The sequence below is a fragment of the Schistocerca piceifrons genome, chromosome 8 (assembly GCF_021461385.2).
Source record: "Schistocerca piceifrons isolate TAMUIC-IGC-003096 chromosome 8, iqSchPice1.1, whole genome shotgun sequence".
NCBI lineage: Eukaryota > Metazoa > Arthropoda > Insecta > Orthoptera > Acrididae > Schistocerca > Schistocerca piceifrons.
Genome location: NC_060145.1, coordinates 81,553,751 through 81,577,123, shown reverse-complemented (window position 1 = coordinate 81,577,123; position 23,373 = coordinate 81,553,751). Strand labels below are relative to the sequence as shown.

The 23,373-nt window shown below is 39.1% G+C and overlaps 1 protein-coding gene across 1 annotated transcript in view; it reads right to left on the bottom strand.

The window, feature by feature from the left end:
- Positions 1-23,373, bottom strand: part of LOC124712086 — a 143,722-nt gene that overhangs the window by 3,754 nt on the left and 116,595 nt on the right. The window contains exons 16-21 of the mRNA XM_047242383.1: positions 21,569-21,987; positions 17,949-18,232; positions 14,469-14,604; positions 9,651-10,035; positions 3,039-3,147; positions 124-352 (exon numbers count right to left, since the gene is read on the bottom strand). Of these exons, the coding sequence (XP_047098339.1) occupies positions 124-352; positions 3,039-3,147; positions 9,651-10,035; positions 14,469-14,604; positions 17,949-18,232; positions 21,569-21,987 (1,562 nt within the window). The remainder of the gene's footprint in view (positions 1-123; positions 353-3,038; positions 3,148-9,650; positions 10,036-14,468; positions 14,605-17,948; positions 18,233-21,568; positions 21,988-23,373) is intronic.

The window sequence follows — 23,373 nt, the reverse complement described above, 5'->3', positions numbered from 1 at the left end:
GAGTGGGATGGGGTAGGGAAGTGGGTGGGGAGGGCGAAGGGAGGATGAGGGGGAAATGACAAGGAGAGGAAAATGGTGAGAGGGGATTAACATACAGCCAAAAACAAAATAAATTGTTCTTACAAGAGATTCTGGCTGATGTGCCAATGGAGAAGGAGAAGAAGCAGAAGCAGTCGTCGTCGTTTTTGGTGGAAGACCATAATTAGTTTCCCAGAATTCGTCGTCCAGTTTCAGTGATGCAGCTTCTTCATTATATTTCACCAACTCTGGCAGACCACGGTGTCTTACACGACAGTGCTGCTTTATAGCCATTTCAGTAGACCCTCCTTGGCGACAATGTCCACACAGCCACCTGTGAATATAAACAATGAAAATTGGATTTACGGAATAGATCTGTACAATTTCTAATTCTAGTAGTATTGTTTGAATCAGTGGTATCACTTTTGTATAATCAGGGGAAACACATTTTGAGGTAGGTCAAAACAAATATGACTAAATGGGTCTCCAAGACGAAGCAGGCAACAAGTGCCACTGTGGTGAAGTCCTGGACACGGAACATCTGCAATGTTCCAACTCCCCCACAAGATGTACCCTTGATGACGTATGGCTTCATAAGAAGGAAGAAGTGGACATGGCCTGCTACTCACTGTAAAGGACATACACCGAGTTGCAGACAGGCACAACAAAAAGCCTTTTGCACACACAGCTTTTGGCCAAACCCTTCTTCAGAAAAGAAAGGAAAAAACAAGATTGACACAAGCAGGCCCCCTCATGCACACATTACCATTACCTGCCAGACTGCAGCTGTCATGCTGAATGAAAGCAGGAATGCTCAGTGGGGAAGGGAAAGGGGAGGGGGAGGGATATCCAATTACAGGGAGTGGGGGGAGAGGATCATAGTCTACAGTTACTACAAGGTGGCAGGACAAGGCTGCCAGGAGCAGTGTCAGGAAGGGGCCAGAAAGATCAGAAAAGGAGATGAGCAGCGAAGGTGGAAAAAGATGCTGGGCTGGCAGCCTTGTCCTGCCACCTTCTAGTCCTACCATGCTCCGCCATACAGCAGTCTTCTCTCCTCCCGCCCGTACCCTGCTATCACTCTCCCTTCCCTGTCCCACTATGGACTGCTGCTTTCATTCAGCATGACTGTTGCAGGGTCGGCAGCTACAGATAGTGGTCACATGTGTGTGTGAGGTGTGCCTGCTTGTGTGGATGTAACCTCAGTGTGTAACAGCCTCTTCATTGTGCCTAACTGCAACTCAGTGGGTAATCCTAAAGGTAAGTAGCACTCTATCTTGTTCATAATATTGTTGCAATTTCCTTTGATGTAACTTTAAATTTTTATTTAGCAGTTTTTTTGCATCAACTGTGCATCTCCAGACATTTAATTCAGTAGATAATTTTGACATTTGTTAATGATTATTGTGGCTGCCCTGAGAATGGTAACTTATATTCTAGTGGATTTGTACTCTGAATAATGATTGTTACTTATTGTGTTTTCCATATTGCTTTTCGCTGTAATATTTTCTAAAGGGCTTCACCAGTATGCCATCATCTTTGACAGTATTCATCTGATGACCTTTAAGTACACATAATAATGAAAAGTTTTGCTGGGAAAATTATTTACACTGTTTACGTTCTCCTTTCATCAATCTTAAGAAAGTTCCTTTCCTTGTCTTTTTAGGCTGACAAAGGAGTCTCACATGATTCGGAATGTTTCTCTGCCAGGCTTTCTCAAAATCAAAGTATACAAACATATTGTTTTTAAATTCACTGAAAATCTGTTTGTATTACTACCTCCACATGGATCAAGTTGGAAAGGGTGAAAAGAGGTTATCTGGCAGTTACTGAACAGTTCTGTGAATTCTGCCTTAAGTCAGTCAAGATGATCAGGCATTCCAGGTTCTTTCTCATAGAGCCAATAATAACACAGCTCTCTCTCTCTCTCTCTCTCTCTCTCTCTCTCTCTCTCTCTCTGTGTGTGTGTGTGTGTGTGTGTGTGTGTGTGTGTGTGTGTGTGTGTGTGTGTGTGTGTCTAGTTCTCATCCAGAGAAAGAAACTTTGCACTCCCCACTCCTGCAACGGAGACTTCTCTTACCCACAAAGCCACCTCACTCTGTGGCACTCTTAATCTCTTGGCAACCTCCTCCTTTTTACTATTATCAAGCTTGTCAGAACAGTGTCTATATTGTTCAGTTAATCAAATTACCCACCTCAGTCTTCTCCCCTATTACAAAACAGTCAGTAGAATCATCTTCCATATTACTATTTTGCTCTCTAAAATGAACATTCGAACACAACACTATGACATCATCCTTATTTTTAAATAACTTGTTGTTTCCTAAGTACATTATCACTATCTTGAAGGTACTCTTTTACTCAAGAGAGTAACGAAGAACGAACACTTCGTTTCCAGAATACACTAGGGACTCTGCTCCTTCAACTGGTCCCAAGTGGACAAATGAATTTAAATTTCGTCTGGAGAACTTGGATGATGATTGGTTGGCCAAGATGTGTCATTACTCCAGAAATCATTGCAAAAATGCACAAAATGGTCATGGAGGATCACCAATTGAAAGTGCGTAAAATTGCTCACGCTTGCCAGATGTCATCTGAATGGATATATCACATTTTAAAACTGAAGAATTAGAAATGAAAACATTATCTGCAAGACGGGTGCCGCGACTCTTGCCACACCCGCCTTATTCACCTGATATGACTCCATCAGACTTCCATCTCTTCCCAAAACTGAAAATTTTTCTTGGTGGATTAAGATTCACTTCGAACAAAGAACTGATAGCCGGAGTTGGCAACTAGGAGGAAACTCATTTTCGAGATAGGATCAAGGCACTGGAACATCGTTGGACCAAGTGCATTAATCTACAAGGAGACTACAGTGAAAAATTAAAAAAGTTTCTGCTATGTAAGTACTTTTTTTCTATTCCATTCTGAGAACTTTTCAAACACCCTCATACAACACCATCTGCCTATCAAATTTATTCACCTTTTTCTAAAAAATAGTTTGTGGGAATTACACTTACTTTGCTGTACACATGTGGTTCATTCTAATGTGCAATTTCAGTCCGCGCACATTAACACACTTTGTACCGCAATCCATGCATGTTATTTTTGGTTCCTTTGATGTGGTTTCTGTAAAATCAAAAAGGAAAATTTAGACTTATTTCAAATAAGTTTCATAATTTATGTATAGAGAACATAGCCTTACATACGAACAGAGGAAACAGTACGAACTCATTTAACAATGTAAAGTGACAACTACTTTGAATGAGAACAAACATTTTCAGTATGGAAAGAAACTAAGAGCCAGCTGAGAATTAATAACTAACATCTATACTGTATGCCAACCAAAAGTATTCATTTCTCTGATCCTTTTGCAAACAATATTTTGGACCCATGCTACATACACGCAGAATTAATGTAATATCTTTTATGTAAGTTATTTTTAACTCTGAACTGGAAACTTTACAAACATGGAATATTTTTATCCAGGGGAATATTTTTATCCATTGGAAAAAACAATTGACTTAACATGGAAGTTACATGTATGAGGCCTGCTACAAGATTCATACAACTCTAGGCAAAATTCTGGTACATATACTGCAGTATCAGTAAAATAGCATTTGCAACAAAGTAACCATGCCTGCATCTAATGACAGATATTATCATATTTGCTGAGTGGTTAAAAGGAGAAAAAAGTAAAAGGTTTACCAACATACTTGGTTTAATGGACAAATACATGTTCTTTTAGAATGCTCTGGGCGCCTAACTTGGAAACTAAGCTAAACCACTTTTCTGAATATATTACAAAGTATAACGGCAAAAGATCTACAGCTCAAATGATAATTAAATGTTGATTAAGAAGAATTTAAATAATATTAGCTTATTTTTTTAATAAAAGAAAGAAAAAAATTATTATACTAATCACTTAACTTCACTGGCACCTAAATTATGCAGAATTTGGAATATCAAAATGAAAGTAGATAAATCTCATTAAATTTACACACAGCACTTTGTAGATGAGCAATGTTGGCCTACACAATACAAGTACCTGTGAAATACAGACAAAATCTTGATTAGTAGGCTGATGGCTCCTCTTTCACATGAAATACAGCTTTGTCAAATGTGTGACAAACATATACAAATCATACGGTACAGCCAGGGGGAATGCAACCAGTGTTCCTGGAAAAAGTTCACAGACGAAGAAAGTGTCATTGGAGGAAATCAAATGTGCCACAGTTTATGCAAAATATTCCACAACAGCTACATCGTACGAAGATTTGAGGTCTGAAGGGCCACATCAGAAGGAAAACATCCTGTGTTCATTAAAACGGTCTTTAACAATTCCAGACACACGAATGGGAGCATAAACATGCTGGTCACCAGGGAACGCAGTTTGCGGCTTTGGGTGAAGATATCAAAGTGACAGACACCATGAACTGACAAGAGGAAACTCGGGTGATCTTTCTTGATGCCTGCAAAGCTTAAAACAAGGTCTATTTCAACAACTTGCATACAGAAAAATCTTCAAATTCTCTGTAATATAAACTCAGTCACAGGCCTTACTGGGCCCTTCAGTATGGACCGACTGCTGTGACATCCTCCGTCAATGGCATCACTGAATCTGATGCGGAGGGATGTGGGGCCAACACACCGCTGTCCCAGCCACTGTCACTTTTCAGGACCTAGACCTTCTACTTCTTATTCAATTAGTTCCTCAATTGACCTCATGAAGCTGAGTGCATCCAGGTCCATGCCCTTCCACCACGGAAAAATCCCTCGACGAACCAGCAGTCAAAACTGGGGCTTAATATGGCAGTCAGCCATACTGACCACTCAAGTATGGAGTGGACCTGGATTCTCTGTGACAGATCACAAATTGTTTCAGTATTACCTTGTGTAATGACAATCAGAATGGCTGGTAAGTCTCCCCTGACCCATGATTCTGGACAACTTTTCCACACTCTCCCAATATCCGAAACATAACAGTCCTTTAATTCTTTTCCTTCACCCCTCTCCTTCCTCTTCAACCCTTCTGCCACAAAGAGTCACTGGCTCTGAAAGCTTGCAAATTTCAATACCATTTTACATGCATGTTCTCCTGCCACTGCCTGGTGAGTAGATTTCTTACCTATACAATAGCATTATATATTCTGAACAGTACGTATTGGAAGAAATGCAAAAGATGCAATAGGAGAACACAGTACCAGGGTATGTATTAGGGTCATTGTTATTTTGTCATATATAAGTGGCTATCTTCCATACCACCTCATTTTAACTACCATCTGTACATTAATACATTTTAGATGTATATGAGTGGCAGACCAAAATGTTTAAGAGCAGCTATAAAGTTGATACTCAAGCAGTTTATGACAGCTAACAGACCAGTATTTACAATGAACCTTAAATAAATTGCATGAAAACATAGTTCAACAATTCATCACTTCACACCTGCACATATTTCTTCTGCACATCATACAAAACGATAAAGGAATTCCTTTCAGTTACTCAGAGAACTTGGTAGAATGTTGAATGAACTGGAGAGAAGGTAATGTATTTGCATGCTAGAAGAAACATGCATTTCTTCATATGTTACAAACTCACAGAAATCTTTTTTTTTCCCTTCAGAGACCTCTAGATGAATATGGCACAGGGCCCAGTTTTATTCAGTTTTGGTAATTGGGATGTATTACAGAAGCATCCAAGCCCAACAACAATTCCCAGCCCTAAATTCCAGTGACAGGTTCATTACAAATGTACCACTATGATCACATTACCACTTTCTGCAGATGACAGTCTGTACATGTGATGACCATGTTCTGTTTGGCATAATGACACTTCTGGAATCCACCCAAATTACTTATGGCACGTCCTTTAATATTTCAAGCACTGTACTACTGATTAATTTCAAAGGCAGCATTAAACACCTACATAGCTGTAAGTGTGCCTTTCCTTCTGACTGAATCCTATACTCCATAAGCAGTGCCTCAATATTGTTACCCAAAATCTCAACACAGTGTTTCATCCCCCACCCCCAGTCCTCCTCTTTTTTTCTGTCTTTCCTACTTGTCTTAGAAATCTATTTTGAATTGTAGTTATTCAGGAATAAATTGTTTATGTACTTTTACATATTAACTTTATCATCTAAAAGTATGTATATGTTATGGCCTTTAATGCACACACTGGATTGGTGCAGCATTCTACACACTTTCCTCCCAATTCAAATCAGTATCTACTTAATAGTTATCCAATCTATCAACCCAATTTCCATAATTTTTCTGTAGCACCATTTTTCATAAGCTTTTATTCTCTTCTTGCCTGAATTGTTGACCATCCACATTTCACTTACTTACAAGTCTACACTCCTGTCAAATACTTTCAGGAAAGGTTTCGTAATACTTAAGTTTATGTTCAGTGTCAAAAAATTTCTCTTTTTCAGAACTGCTTTTCTTCCAAGTGCAGGTCTACATGTTATATCCTCCCTATTTCAGCCACTGTCAGTTGTTTTGCTGCCAAAATAGTAATACTAATCTACTACTATTAGTGTCTCATTTCCCAATATAAGTCCCTCAGTATCTCCTGATCTGATGTGACTACATTCAATTACCCTTGTTTTACTTTTGCTGATATTCATCTTGCATGTTCTTCAAGAAATTATCCACCCGAGGTCCTGCAGTCTCTGACAGAATTGTAATGCCATAGGCAAACAAAGTTATTAGTTCTTGCTCCTGAACTTCACTTCCCTATCCAAATTTCTCTTTGGTTTTCTTCAGCGCATGCTCAGTCTACAAACTGAATAATATTGGGGGAGAGGCCACAAATGTGCCTCAGTCCATCCAAAATACTGCTTCCCTTTCACGTTCTTCAACAGCTATAATTGCAGTATGGTTTTTGTATAGGTTGTAGATAAGCTTTTGCTCCTTAAATTTTATCCCCTGATACCTTACGGATTTCAAGGAGTGGAGTACAGTCAACATTCTTATAAGCTTTCCTTAAATCTACTAATGCTGTAAGCTACATCACAGGATCAGTATTGCCTTACATTTTCCTACATTTCTCTGAAACCCAACCTGCTCTACCCAACGTCGACTTCTAGCAGTATTTCCATTCTTTTGTAAATAATCTGTGTTAGTACTGTGTGCCATTGAACCAATCATTCAGTAATATTCACACTTGACACCTGAATTCTTTGTAATTTTAAGTATTACATTCTTCATGAAGTCTGAATTTTTTGCCTCCGCCATACGTGCAGTAATTTTGTCATAGTACAGGGTGTCCAACATAGGACACTGAATTTAAAGTTAACTAACAAGAAAACGAAGGTTGATAGAAGAATACAACAAACAGTACGTGTTTTGTGAAAGTTGTTAGAATTACACATGGAAGTTTCAAAGTAGTAGTTACAATGCTTGGTCGATGGAAGAGGTTGAAATCGTGTATTCCACCGAACAATGTATGCTTGTGGTATTAGAATATTACAGGTTATAACACAGTATTATGGCAACAAGGTACAGTATTCAAACATGATTTAATATTCCAGAAAGACCCAATGTGAAAACTATCCACAAGCTCTTCACTGAATTCGAAGAGCCATGTAGCATGGCTGATAATATAGTGAGTAATGTTGGCCCCAGGCAAGCGGTAGTTACTCCTGATTATGTTGCCACAGTTTCTGGACTTATTCAGCAAAATCTGCCTAACAAATGTCAGCAGAGACTGGTTTAAAGTGTTCCAGCATGCTTACAATGCTGAGAAACAGTCTACTTGTTCCCATTCAAAATCTAAAGTCACTGGGTTGTACTTGCACCCAATACATGACAAAGGCCTAATTTTGCGAACCAGAGTCTCACAATGGCTGATAATGAATGATTTAATATTGGCTGCTTCAGGTTCACAGGTCAAGCACATTTCCAACTGAATGGATTTGTAATTTTCAGGTTCCGAAAATCCGCATGTGTGTGTGTGAAGGGAAACCACTGCAATCCCCAAAAGTTACTGTTTGCGCTGCAGTATGCAGCAGTGACATTATCAGCCTTTTTTCATTTTATGATCAATAATTAGCTAACATTAAACTGCTATGTTGGAACATCTGTCACCACACAAGAAGTTTTGGAAATTCAACCAGGCACCATGTGGTTCATGCACAATGTGGCCCAATCACAATGAGGTTTTCCACTTTGTTGCTGAATACTTCCGGAATAGAAACGTTGCACTGGATTATTTTAAATTTACGGATGAAGGCATTGATTGGCCTCCAAATTCACTTGATCTGCCTTCTTGTGACTATTTTTTGTGAAGCACATTGAAAAACATTGTCTACTTGAACTACCCCACCACACTGGACGAGCTCGAATTGTCGATCCATGTGGTAATTGAATCCATTTTCACTGAGGCACTGCACAACGTGTATGTAAATTTGATTGTTCGCTTGGAAAATCTCTCTGCTGTGAATGGTGGACATTTGAACTGACTGATGTGACTGCAAAGACTGCTTGCAGAGGACAAGTTTGTTTATGCATGCTGATGTGAGCTGAGCTGTACATCATACAGCAGCATGCATTAGCAGCTTCCTTAACCCTTTTAGTGCCAAATACGATCTGATCGTGATCCAGATTTTCGGCGAAAAAAACCTGTAACGATCTGATCGTGATGCCTTTCTCATTCATTTTTTCCGCGCTTGAAGGCAAAGTTGTTAGTATTTCCTAGCGAATGAGAAAGGCATCATGATCAGATCGTTACTGGCATTTTTCGCCGAAAATCTGGATCACGATCAGATCGTATTTGGCACTAAAAGGGTTAACTAATACTTCTACATAAAATTCTCGCAGCTTTCACAAAATAAAGATTTGTTTATCTGTCAATATTTCTTTCATATTATTTAATTTTAAAATCTAGAAGTCCTTTGTTGTATCAGTAATTCTGAGGGAATGTTGTCTATTCCAATTGCCTTGTTATGGCTTGGATCTTTCAATGTTCTGTCAAATTTGTCTTACAGTATGTATACACAGACCCCACAAAATATAAGGTGCCCCTTAGATGTAGGATAGGGACGCTGATGGTCAACATCTGGCTAGGTTGGTAATCAGCTGAATAAGTAAATTAAATTTGATGATCATTCCTCAATGATACTGTCTTCTGTCTCCTGGGTTTCTACTAAAATTTATTCAGATTTGATTCAACTGACATTTTGTCATGCAACCGCTGCCATTTATTCAAAATATTGACTGCTTCTCAGAAATGTTGACTCAACTACAAATACAGTAAAACCAATATAGATCTGACTTGACTTCATTATGATCAGACACTGTATGGCTGTGGGCTTTCTGTCATATACCGCTGATAAAATCTTCTTAGGATTCCACTCCAGTGGCTGCATCATAATTCTGCGACATTTCAATGAGTGCCACTCTCATCATCTTGAAAAGAAGACGAGTGACACTCATTAAAACATTGTGGAATTTCAATGCAGCCACACAGATGGAAGCCCGTGAAGATTTCTTCAACAGCTGATCTCTACATTTATGGAACAGACTTGCTTGTTGTCATTACACGAATGGTAACTTAATTTCACTGTGTGTTCTCCACAGAACCGCAAGCGTAAGGTTCAAGGTTTGTACGCATATACGCATACTTACTCTTCTTATGTTCTGGTGATGAAGTAAAGTCCTGCTTCTTTTCTAGACCAGGATCTTCAATATCTGACCCCTTAGAAGATGATACTGGTGAACCAGGAGGCAAGGGCTCTGACAAATCAAGCATCGACGTCTGCGACAATGCCCTAGCCAGCAAGGCAGCTGCCCGCTTTGTCGGCTGAGATGTAGTAGCAGAAGCAGCATCTTGTTCTTCCTTTCCACTGCTACCTGGACTGCCAGTTCCACCTACATGTACTTCTTGCAACTGAGTTTCTGAATGGCTCCTCTTTATTCCCACTGGAAGAGGCTTCCTCAATGGCTGACTAGTTTGGGATTCTATTATCTGCTGCTTCATTAGTGAATACTGTGTTGTCAGTACCTTTTCCACCTGCGCGTACACAGTCAATAGAGTTTATTATTAATGTAATGATTAACATATACTGTTATTTGAGAAAATTAAGAATTTTATCCATTTAATAGCAGAAGTAGAAAGTATAATACAGTATAATTCTCTCTCTCTCTCTCTCTCTCTCTCTCTCTCTCTCTCTCTCTCTCCACACACACACACACACACACACACACACACACACACACACACACACACACACACACAATTTATTCAGATGTACAGTCAATTATTAATTCTACTTTTGTAACATTCTTTCAATAAAATTAACATTCTGAATTGCACTAATGGGTGAACACAATCTCGTTAAGTATCGTTTGCACAGGAAGAACAAAATCAAACAAGTGAACAAGCATCAGCAAATAGAACTTTCTCTCAGGTATAAACAGACGATGAGGGTGAATGAACAGCATTCAGTCACATTCTCTTTGGCTTCACAGGTGCTCACTTGAGCTCCACACTTTTCAGTCTTTCCTTACATCAACTAAGGCAGTTAACCTATAAGGGTGGGAAAAAAAGAAAAAAATAGCTCTTTATTTCCGTAAGCCAGTAACACAGAACTTGCTTCATCTCTAACAGTATGCTCACCCAAAACCAGTAGTCCTACAAGTTTTCAATGTTTTACAAGTAACTAGTATCACACCAGCTGAAATCTATAAGATGATGATTTGATTGGAGTCGGGAGGAAAAATGCAATGTCCACAGTGTTCCCACATAGCTATGTAAATAGATTTAGAATAAGTACAAATAACTGTTAATGCCAGGTCAATCATGTTTATTTTTGTTCCCTCTGGTATAAACAAGACTTTAGAAGTAACAGAAACAGCTTGTAACTTGTTTGTTCATGTCATCCTGAGAAATCCATTTTAAAAGACCTGGTGACCTTCCTGATACTGCAATAGCTGGGCAACAATATGAAATGACTAAACTATATAACATGCGGAAAACTACAATTGCCCAATGTCTCAAATATTTAAACCTTCACACAAGAGTAAATTCAACTCGCCGGAGAATAGACAAAACTGAATAGAATGCAGATTAGTGTGTCACTAGACCAGTGAGTATGATTTACCTATTTATCAACAATAATGACACCAGGAAGTAAAGCCTCCTCCATTCTGCTTTGTGTGTCAGTATTTGCTACAACTCTAGTATTCTTCTGCTTCAAGTAGATATTACAATTATGCAAGATAGTTGGACATTTTGTGGTTGACGAGAATGAGAGTAATGATGACAGTGATGGCCAGTGTGGCAGGTACAGAGAATTTGTGAGTAAAGAGAAAGGCTAAAATGATATATACAATACCAATTTGAACTGAACCAATTAGCAAAGATGCAAAGGTTTTTTCCCAAATTTGTCATTTAAAAAATAAAAGGTTGGCTTACATTCACAGATTAAACTATTGCAGTGGACGCCAACATATTTATGTCATTTAATAGAGTATATAAGGGTCGTATTACATTTACAAATGAAGCTTTGACTATTAGGTCACGTGCACATTTATTTTGAAGAACTTAGAAGGCAAGGGCATGGCTGAGCAAACAATACTAGTGTTCGAATATGCTCAAGATTTCCTGATACTCTGGTGCACACGCTATGGTATCAACATTGCTCAAACAATCAAGTGACATCCGACACACACAGTGCTAGTGCAAGGGATATACGAGCAACTATGAACTAGCCACTACAAAAGGCTCTTGCTCTGCTTGAAATGTGACAATTTTGTGAAACACAGGAGGAAACAGCATTAAATTCTGTCATCTTACAAACTCTTGTTGTACCTGAACAAGTTTGCAATGCAAGTTCTCATACATGTATGGATACCAAATACAAACATAGCAATCTTTTTTTTATCTAGTTCTCTTCCAAAAAATAAAATTTTTGTCTCACTGAAATACATCCTATAATGAATGACATTATACACAGACATATGAAGACTGCTTTTAAAGCTTAAAATAATGATTTACAAAATTTTGAAAATCACCAATAATAAAATCCCAAGTATACTCATGCACTAGACTTTTACTACAATATTCTGAAACTTGAAGTCATTTTTTTTAGTTTCTGTGTAGCTGTGAAGTCTAGCCATGTATTTCGCAACTGTTTTCTGTAAACACATATCTCTGAGCACAAAGGATGTATTTATCTCATACTACTAGCGAGCACAGTCATTCTCAGTTCCTCATCCATGTGCAAATAATGTCTACTACACTCACACTCTTTGGTTAGCATGCACTTGGTGGCAAGTCTTACGAGGTGCATTCAAGTTCTAAGGCCTCCGATTTTTTTTTTTCTCCGGACTGGAAAGAGATAGAAACATGCGCATGAGGCCGCGTTCATTGTCAATACGTCCCAGAGGTGGCAGCACCGTACGGCAGATGGAATTTTACCGCCAGCGGCGAGAATGAGAACTGTTTTAAATACTTAAAATGGCGACATTTTCCTCACTTGAACAGCGTGCAGTCATTCATTTTCTGAATTTGCGTGGTGTGAAACCAATTGAAATTCATCGACAGTTGAAGGACGCAGTTATGGATGTGTCGAAAGTGCGTTCGTGGGTGCGACAGTTTAATGAAGGCAGAACATCGTGTGACAACAAACCGAAACAACCTCGGGCTCGCACAAGCCGGTCTGACGACATGATCGAGTAAGTGGAGAGAATTGTTTTGGGGGATCGCCGAATGACTGTTGAACAGATCGCCTCCAGAGTTGGCATTTCTGTGGGTTCTGTGCACACAATCCTGCATGACGACCTGAAAATGCGAAAAGTGTCATCCAGGTGGGTGCCACGAATGCTGACGGATGACCACATGGCTGCCCATGTGGCATGTTGCCAAGCAATGTTGACGCACAACGACAGCATGAATGGGACTTTCTTTTCGGCGGTTGAGACAATGGATGAGACGTGGATGCCATTTTTCAATCCAGAAACAAAAAGCGCCAGTCAGCTCAATGGAAGTACACAGATTCACCGCCACCAAAAAATTTCGGGTAACCGCCAGTGCTGAAAAAATGATGGTGTCCATGTTCTGGGACAGCGAGGGCGTAATCCTTACCCATTGCGTTCCAAAGGGGACTACGGTAACAGGTGCATCCTACGAAAATGTTTTGAAGAACAAATTCCTTCCTGCACTGCAACAAAAACGTCCGGGAAGGGCTGCGCATGTGTTGTTTCACCAAGACAACGCACCCGCACATCGAGCTAACGTTACGCAACAGTTTCTTCGTGATAACAACTTTGAAGTGATTCCTCATGCTCCCTACTCACCTGACCTGGCTCCTACTGACTTTTGGCTTTTTCCAACAATGAAAGACACTCTCCGTGGCCGCACATTCACCAGCCGTGCTGCTATTGCCTCAGTGATTTTCCAGTGGTCAAAACAGACTCCTAAAGAAGCCTTCGCCGCTGCCATGGAATCATGGCGTCAGCGTTGTGAAAAATGTGTACGTCTGCAGGGCGATTACATCGAGAAGTAACGCCAGTTCCATCGATTTCAGGTGAGTAGTTAATTAGAAAAAAAAACTGGAGGCCTTAGAATTTAAATGCACCTCGTACACTCTGCAACCTTTGTTATGCTACACACCTTTTTTCTGTGGCAGGAGCACTGTCGAATCGCACCAGCATTTTTCCAGTACGTAACAAGTGGGCATGCGAGTAAGTAGGTGTATGGAGCTAAAGGTGTTGGTTGGATCATAAAGATGGGGGATCAGTGGCACTAAAAGTTAAAGATGGTGTTGAGAGGAAGAATTGTACTAAGAAGCTGAGCAGCTATTGATGAACAATTATATGTAGGCCTATAAAAGTTCAGCAGAATGAATAAGTGTCAGCCTTTCTAGTGCAAATGTAACTGAAGTTACTGGTTACTATTTACGAGACTTAAGGAACTTTAGGAATCTGTACTAAAAAGCTAAAACTAGTACCGATAAAAGAATAAAGATGGGTTAAGTGGTGACTTCTCTGGAATGATAAATTACAAGTGTGTGTTACAAGAGTGTGGGCATGGAAGGTAGGGTTAGTAAGATTCGTTGTTGGCAAACTATACAAGTTCATATACATCATGTCATCTTTTATAACAGATCCTGATCATGCCTAATCACCAATGGGTGGCCATTCATTACACACACATCACAAACAGTACATCGACCGTTTATTTCTGTGTCTGACATAATATGTACTACGTCATCACCTTAAAAGTCTGATCGCCAAACAACTAAATAAACACCAATATATCTAAAATTCCAAAGGGAGACCTTACATGGTTTAAGCAACAAACCAAAGTGTGACATTTTCTTATTATGCTAAATGGTACCTAAAACTTCTGATATTTGTGCATCATCAATATTTGCTCTTCAGTACGGATAATGCAAGATTTTAAAATAATATCTAGTGATGATCGTATATAGAACAACTCACCCATTCTTCGATTTCTTTGTCTGGTGGAAGTGCAGCTATGGCTTCAGGTTTGTGGTTCTTATCATGAACTTTTGCCGAATGCTTCTGAAGATGACTGCGACTGCAAGACATCAGTCGACAATGTGTGCATACCCACCTGTGAACGCAATTACAGGAAACTCAACCAAATGTTTTCACATGCTCCCACATCTACACAGATATGACAAAGGTCTTATAATGTACTTTCAGAATTAACTGGAGTTAACAAAAAAAATTAAGAGTAATTATCAATAACAAAGTTCTATGATTCCTTTTTAACACCTGGGGACAGTTGAAGAGTCTTTGCCAGATATTTACAGGCCTGATATACGAGGGAAGATCGGAAAGTAATTTACAATAATTTTGTTTAATAGAAAGTTTAACAGGTAACAAAACAAAAAGAATCACTTTTCTACAAAGTCACCCGACTTCCTGTGGTGTTGGAGTTGTTACCAGGTGCCCGCAGTGTGGCCGATCACTAACATTCACATAGCCCTCTTGTAAGAATGCACACCAACTGGAAACATTGCTACAATCCACTACAGTTGTCCCCATACACACCACACATGCGCCTGTGAATTTCACACTGTTTATGTCCTTTTGGCCCATAAATATCAAACTACACTTCACTGCTCTTCATAAGTTGACAGCACTAACATGTGCGTCAAGTTTGTTTTGTAGTTCAGGCTTCTCTTGCTAGAGCTGCACATGAAAACAAAACACCCACTGTTGCACAAATTTGATCGTCGTGAAATTACAAAATTCCAGCTGCAATACCAGGAAAGAAAAAAATTACTCTGCATTGCTTTCCAATCCTCCCTCATATACAGGGTATTACAAAAAGGCATGGCCAAACTTTCAGGAAACATTCCTCACACAGAAAGAAAATATGTTATGTGGACACGTGTCCGGAAACGCTTACTTTCCATGTTAGAGCTCATTTTATTACTTCTCTTCAAATCACATCAATCATGGAATGGAGACACACAGCAACAGAACGTACCAGCGTGACTTCAAACGCTTTGTTACAGGAAATGTTCAAAATGTCCTCAGTTAGCGAGGATACATGCATCCACCCTCCGTCGCACGGAATCCCTGATGCTCTGATGCAGCCCTGTAGAATGGCGTATTGCATCACAGCCGTCCATAATATGAGCACGAAGAGTCTCTGCATTTGGTAACGGGGTTGTGTAGACAAGAGCTTTCAAATGCCCCCATAAATGAAAGTCAAGAGGGTTGAGGTCAGGAGAGCGTGGAGGCCATGGAATTGGTCCGCCTCTACCAATCCATCGGTCACCGAATCTGTTGTTGAGAAGCGTACGAACACTTAGACTGAAATGTGCAGAAGCTCCATCGTGCACGAACCACATGTTGTGTCGTACTTGTGAAGGCACATGTTCTAGCAGCACAGGTAGAGTATCCCGCATGAAATCATGATAACGTGCTCCATTGAGCGTAGGTGGAAGAACATGGGGCCCAATCAAGAAATCACCAACAATGCCTGCCCAAACGTTCACAGAAAATCTGTGTTGATGACGTGATTGCACAATTGCGTGCGGATTCTCGTCAGCCCACACATGTTGATTGTGAAAATTTACAATTTGATCACGTTGGAATGAAGCCTTATCCGTAAAGAGCACATATGCACTGAAATGAGGATTGACACATTGTTGGATGAACCATTTGCAGAAGTGTACCTGTGGTGGCCAATCAGCTGCTGATAGTGCCTGCACATGCTGTACATGGTACGGAAACAACTGGTTCTCCCGTAGCACTCTCCATACAGTGACATGGTCAACGTTATCTTGTGCAGCAGAAACTTCTCTGACGCTGACGTTAGGGTTATCGTCAACTGTACGAAGAATTGCCTCGTCCATTGCAAGTGTCCTCGTCGTTCTAGGTCTTCCCCAGTCGCGAGTCATAGGCCGGAATGTTCCGTGCTCCCTAAGATGCCGATCAATTGCTTTGAACGTCTTCCTGTCGGGACACCTTTGTTCTCGAAATCTGTCTCGACACAAACGTACCGCGCCATGGCTATCGCCCCATGCTAATCCAAATACCAAATGGGCATCTGCCAACTCCACATTTGTAAACATTGCACTGACTGCAAAACCATGTTCGTGATGAATACTAACCTGTTGGTGCTACGTACTGATGTGCTTGATGCTAGTACTGTAGAGCAATGAGTCGCATGTCAACGCAAGCACCGAAGTCATCATTACCTTCCTTCAATTGGGCCAACTGGTGGTGAATCGAGGAAGTACAGTACATACAGACAAAACTAAAATGGACTCTAACATGGAAATTAAGCGTTTCTGGACACATGTCCACATAACATCTTTTCTTTATTTGTGTGTGAGGAATGTTTCCTGAAAGTTTGGCCGTACCTTTTTGTAACACCCTGTATACTTGGTAAATATCTGTTTAGAGTAGTTTGACGAGATGCGAAGCTCAATTTATGGTATAATCGCACATCCAAGTAACTGGCTTCAGTTTGACTTGTTACATGAGAATCTTGTATTCTTATCACTGAACTGCTTTGTGGAACTATTGAAAGTTTGGTTTTCTCAGACGACTGCTTCACTCTGTCCAACATGGTTTTGGCCCTAATTCAAATATAATTTCTGTATTTTGCCAACAGTTTTGTAATTATGTACTTACAGTAGTACACCAAGTAATTATCTACCAGCCGCAGTCACTGTATTTTCCATAAATAGGAGAACAATGAAGGCTGATGGTCTTCATGTCAATTTTCATGTTGTTGAATGAGAGAGAGAGAGAGAGAGAGAGAGAGAGAGAGAGAGAGAGAGGCGGGGGGCGGGGGGGGGAGAGAGAGAGAGAGAGAGAGAGAGAGAGAGAGAGAGTTGAAGACCATAATATCTCATTTGAAAGCTATACGTAAATCCATTATTGTTACACTGTGCAATATACAATATTTTTAACTTTTTCCTAAACATCATTCTCATCTCTTTTATATCCTATTTTAATATCTGCCATGTCTTTCTTTCCTAATTTCTGAACCACATTTCTTTCCTGTTCGTTAATCCAAATCTTCAATCACTTCATGCATCTCTCTCCATTTACCACTTTGTTAACTTCAGATGTGGCATTTCTGTTGCTTACCCCACCTGAATTTTCTCTCTCATCTCCTTTTTTGACAGGTAAGCTTGAAAACCTTTTCTACTTGTTTCTATCCTGTTATCAACCCTAACACAGTTGATAACCCTGGTGTTTAGCGCTTAACATTTCTCTTAACCGAGCATGTAGCTGTACTACACTACTTAAATCTTACTACAGTAGCTGTGAAATAGGTAATATTAACAGTGTCCTCTTTGTTTAAAAAATAGAAAACATACAATATTAGAACCTACATCAAGCATTAATTTTACAGTATTTATGATTTTCATTTGCAAAAACAATGACATTTCCACAACTGGAAAAGAACAATACATAAGTACTCACTTGGAATAATTCAGCTCTCTGTATAAGTGATCTCTCATATCACCCCGGAACTTCGTTTTGTATCTTTCACACAATGTACAAACATATAAGTTGCCTGCAGCTGGTTTGCCATAGGGGCCAAATGCTCCCACTAGCTCTCTATCATTATCTTCAGATTGCTTATTTGTGGATTCCTCCTGCATATCCTGTTTTATTTCAGATTTTATTTCCTTCTTAATTTGACTGCTTCCAGATGTGGGTGTACGTTGGAGGGCACTGTCTGCATTTTCCTTCTTTACTTGCAACTGAAAATAATTTCACTATAATGAGCATTTTCAAACCATTTATGCCAAAGTATATTTCCAATTACACCTGTTAAATAAAATGCAGGAGAATTTCAGTTTACCAGAAAGGCTTTACAAACAGTGAGTGAATTGTATCAGACATACTCCATTATCACAATCACTAATCACACCCTGCAGGGAACACACGGAGAAATCTGATAATGGGGTATGAGAGCAACAGCAAAGTCATAATAAATGGTAAATCAATTGCTTCTCAACAGATTAGATTTATTTAGCTGGTGAAAATGTGAAGTTCATGTTATGACAAAAAAATTAGAGGTGGGATGTGATTATGTATATGTCTTAAAATATTGCAGCTCAGAGTCATGAACTATGTGAACGTCACATCTACTGAATGCTTGTATTCCCATTATAAAAATCTGTACTCCGTATAGCTGATGTTCACATATCAGTGCTCTGTCTATTACCGAATGTCCCCCTCTAAATGCCCAATTACATCCTGACTGAAGACCTCATTTTTATTGATTTGATCTTACACTATCTCTACCGTAGCCAGTTATTTATTTCTGAGAGGTTTCACCAACAGATCAAGAAGAAGCAAGTACTAATTACAGTATAGTTACCTGCTCCTTCTGATTAGAGAAGATCAAAGCAACTGTTCATTAGTAAAAAATCACAAAATTTCATCCTCAACTGCATAAAAAGTATCAGTGCTCATTGAAAAATAAATATCTATCTTTACAGCAAACTGATAACTTTTTCTTGAAAATTATCAGTATAGTCATTTAAATAATATGCAAGCAGCGTGTTTTTAAAGTACTGGTTTTTTCTGGTTATTTGACTGTGTAAAATTTAGTGTGTCATCTACAAACAGTTTATAGCAAATCAATTACAATTTCTAATGAAGTATCTAACAGCTGCTTTTCCTTGCCAGTATATACCATTAATTGTTCTGAATCACCAGATATTCTCTCATTCATAATAGAATTCGTCGAAAACTATGAACGGGTCACTCCAGCTGTGTGTGTGTGTGTGTGTGTGTGTGTGTGTGTGTGTGTGTGTGTGTGTGTGCATGCACGCTCATGTACATATATACATAATGTGGAAAAAGACGGCAGTAGCTCTAAAGTTAACTAAGAATATGTGACATTAGGTATTGTGCAACACATAGCAATCAGCAAATAGCAAGTGATTGCCATTTTTCATTTTTGTTTATTCTATATTGGGAGTTCATTAATTACAGCAAATCATTCAAATAGCACTAGGCTTTCTGTACAAATTACAGTTTCTAAACTGGAACATAAATTGTTTGAGAACAGACAGAGTTAACTTTTCCATACAAAGCTGCAGTAGACAGGCACAAACTAAAGGTGATAAAAAAAAAAGCAGCTTTCAGTAAAAGATTTCAAAATGTAGGATGAAACTACACTGTTTGAAGCCCATACTAGAAAAATCACCCACAAAATTGAAGTATGACATGACAACGGGGACCTCAAGTATGAAATGCTGGTTATCCTGGCAGTGATTTTCCACTGTCCAGAACTATTTACTACTGTAAATACAATACGGATTACATCTTGTTACGTAATATTATTCTGGGCTGAAACATGCCACAAAATTCTCTGCTAGGTCAATAATTTTCAGAGATCATGCCCAATATCATGATCATCCTAGCCACTAATCACCCCAACCACAAGTAATATTTGCACAAAACAATGATACAGAGGCCTCTATCAGCATGATACAGCCGCCGGTTAGCTACGGTATTCAGGTCAGATCTTATTCAACAGGTTAAGCAGATGTACACAAATATTTGGTTTTATCCACCTATGATTTGTGTGTTGAGTACATCTACACAAATGATTTAGGAGACAATCTGAGCGGCCCTCTTTGATTGTTTGCAGATGACGCTGTCATCTGCTGTCTTGTAAAGTCATCAGATGATCAAAATGAACTGCAAAATGATTTAGACAAGATACCTGTAAGGTGCAAATAGTTGGAAGTGTCTCTAGTGCGAAGTCATCCACACAAGTACTAGAACAAATTCACTAAATTCTGGTTACACGCTAAAGCACACAAATTTAAAGTCTGTGAACTCTACTAAATACTTAGGGTCTACAACTACGAATAACTTAAATGGGAACGATCACACAGGTAATGTTGTGGGGAAAGCAAACCCATGACTGCAATTTATTGGCAAACGTTTAGAAAATATAACGGGTGTACTAAAGAGACTGCTTACGCTACACTTTACCATCCTCTGCTGCAGTACTGCTGTGTGGTGTGGGACCTGTATCAGATAGGATTGTAACCAAGAAAGTTCAAAAAAGGGCAGCTCATTTTGTATTATAGCTAAATAGTGGAGAGTGTGCCACATTTATGATACATGAATTAATGTGTCAGCCTATAAAACAAAGGTGTTTTCACTGTGGCAGGACTTTCTCATGAAATTTCAGTAGCCAGCTTTCTCCTCAGCATGTGAAAATATTTGTTGGTGCCCATCTACTTAAGGAGAAATGATCATCATAATACAACAAGAGAAATCAGAGCTCACACGGAAAGATTTAAGTGTTCTTTTTTCCTATGCACTGTTTGAGAGTGGAACAGTAAAGAAGTAGCTTGAAGGTGGTTCTATTACTCTTCTGTCAGGCACTTAATTGCTAATTGCACAGTTATCATGTAGATGTAGATGTATACACGCATTTGGGTTCTTCCTCCTTGCACCTCCACCTCACTGTTGTGCAGATGGAGATTTGTTCTAATCCCTGCTTATCTCAGTTTATTGATATTCTCATTTTCATTTCTCTCAAACATTTCACAACTTCTTTTTCTTGTTTTCGCTAGTTTCTGTGTCTTTCACTTTGCGTTTTCCTAGTATTGCCTGCTTTGTTGTGCTTCCATTTTTAGTGTGCCTTCCATATACAAGTTAACGGTCTTCTCCATAACTTGGAATTTATAGAGTTTCCGATCTCAACCACTGATGTTTCATTGCTCATTTACCTTCTGTCTTGGCCTCCCATGTCTTCTGAACTATGTATTTCCTAACACTCATGTTTCTTCTTACCTGTTATCTAAGGTTATCCAATCTATAGTTCTATAAGAGAATGACTGTCTCAACTTTCTTTTATGTTTAAATTAGCTGCCATATGTTAAGTAAATATTAAGATGCAAAACAGTTGAAGGATAAATGTCAAAATTTTATCATTCACCAATGAAATAAATATGTATATCCCCTGCACTTACTTTCCTCCTGTTATATTCACACAAATTTCTTAGTTTCCTTATTTTTATGTATATAAGCTTAAGTAATACAATTCAGACATTGAAATAACATACCGTCACTTTTCTGGCAGTGTCGGTAATTTCTGTAATATTTTCTTTAATTTGAGATTCTTCTTCTATGAGTATTCCCCGGATATGTCGGACACCTGCCGAGTTGCGACTCCACAACGGTCTAGTATCAAAAGTTGGTTCCGTGGAAACAGCAGGAGCCACGACACCACCTCCCCCCATTTCAACACGTCGGTAGACATCCATAATGTATGGTCTTTCACCAGGATGCCGTGACACAAAATGTGGCTCGAAGTTAGTTTTGGAAGAAGTACGGAATGCACAAAGACTGCACTTGTACTGACTCTTGATGCCATGTGCTGCCAATACATGGTCCAGGACATCTACTCTTGACTGGCACTGGGCATCACAAAGACCACACACCCATAGTGCATGTGGTGGTGAGAACAGTGCATCAGCTGTACCTGGAAAAAATGAAGACGATACACATATTAGTATTTAAAAAATAATTTATAATTAAAAAACAAATAAGAACAATCAGTATATGAGGGGGCAGACTAATGATGACACTTTTTTAATGGCATTCCAAAAAAATTTCAAAGAGGAGGAGAAAGTGCTTTTTAACAATGACAGAAAAATTTTTTATTCTGTTCTGTCAAGTGTTTGATTTTGCCTAACAGTTTTTCTTACATCCCACAACATAGTACTGTTTCCCTTTGTTACTATTCTCTAATGCTTTGCTTTACTCAGTGTCCATCCTTTCCCTTCTCCTCTTTTCTGTGTTGTGTCTGTCACTTTCCCAAGTGCACACGCTCTGCTAACAGATCCATCCCATTCCCATCACATTCCTACAGGCTCCCAAGTAGCATTACACCTTCACCCTTCCCTACCCCGCCACCCCCCCCCCCCTTTCCCAACCCTATACCTAGTCACTACCCCCACCACTTACACCAGATAGCTACTACTGTCAAGTGCAGTTGCTGTCTGCAGTTCAGTCACAGCGGGCAAACACAGTGGTCATATTTGTGTGAGTTGTGTACATCTCAGAAAAAGGACTTTTGATTAAAAGCTTAAATGTGTAGCACTCTTTTCATTGTGCCTGCCTGCGACTTAACATATTTCAGTTATGTAGTTAAACAGCATTCACTTGGAACATGTTTTGAAAGTTTGGCCACCAATATAAATTTGTCATTCACAAAATCTAGTCTCAGGACTACCACTGAATGCAGACAACCTACCAGTAAATGTAGAAAGCATTTTGTAACTGCTTTAACATGCACAATAAATCAGCAAAAAGTCATTCTCAGTCCACAAAAGTGGTACTGAAATTGATACACAAAAAGGGTTTTTCGAACATTTTCACTACCAAAATAGGAGACATGGTCAACTGTTAAGTTCCTTGTGTCTCCTTAAACACTGAGTATTTCATTCTACGCTATATTGACAGTACCATCTCCTCAGCCATTTTTCTGTCTTTCCTTCCCTTTAGATACCAGATACAGAAAACCTTTGTTGTCAAAAGCTTTGATCTGTGCACAGTAATATTTGTCACAATCATCCATTTGTGATACTTCACAGAAATCACTACTTGCATTAAGATTTTTACGCATGCGCGCCCACACACACACACACACACACACACACACACACACACACACACACATTATTTTCTAAGTAAAAACAATCCAAAATTATACTACATTGTAATCCCACTTTTATGTTCCCAGAATGCAAGTCTTCCCACTATTTATGACTTCAGTTTTTAAAAGCTGCTTCAAATTTTCTACGTTCACAATATTAGTTTGCACTAACTTCTGCATTATCACAATTAAAATTTCCTGCCATTTACT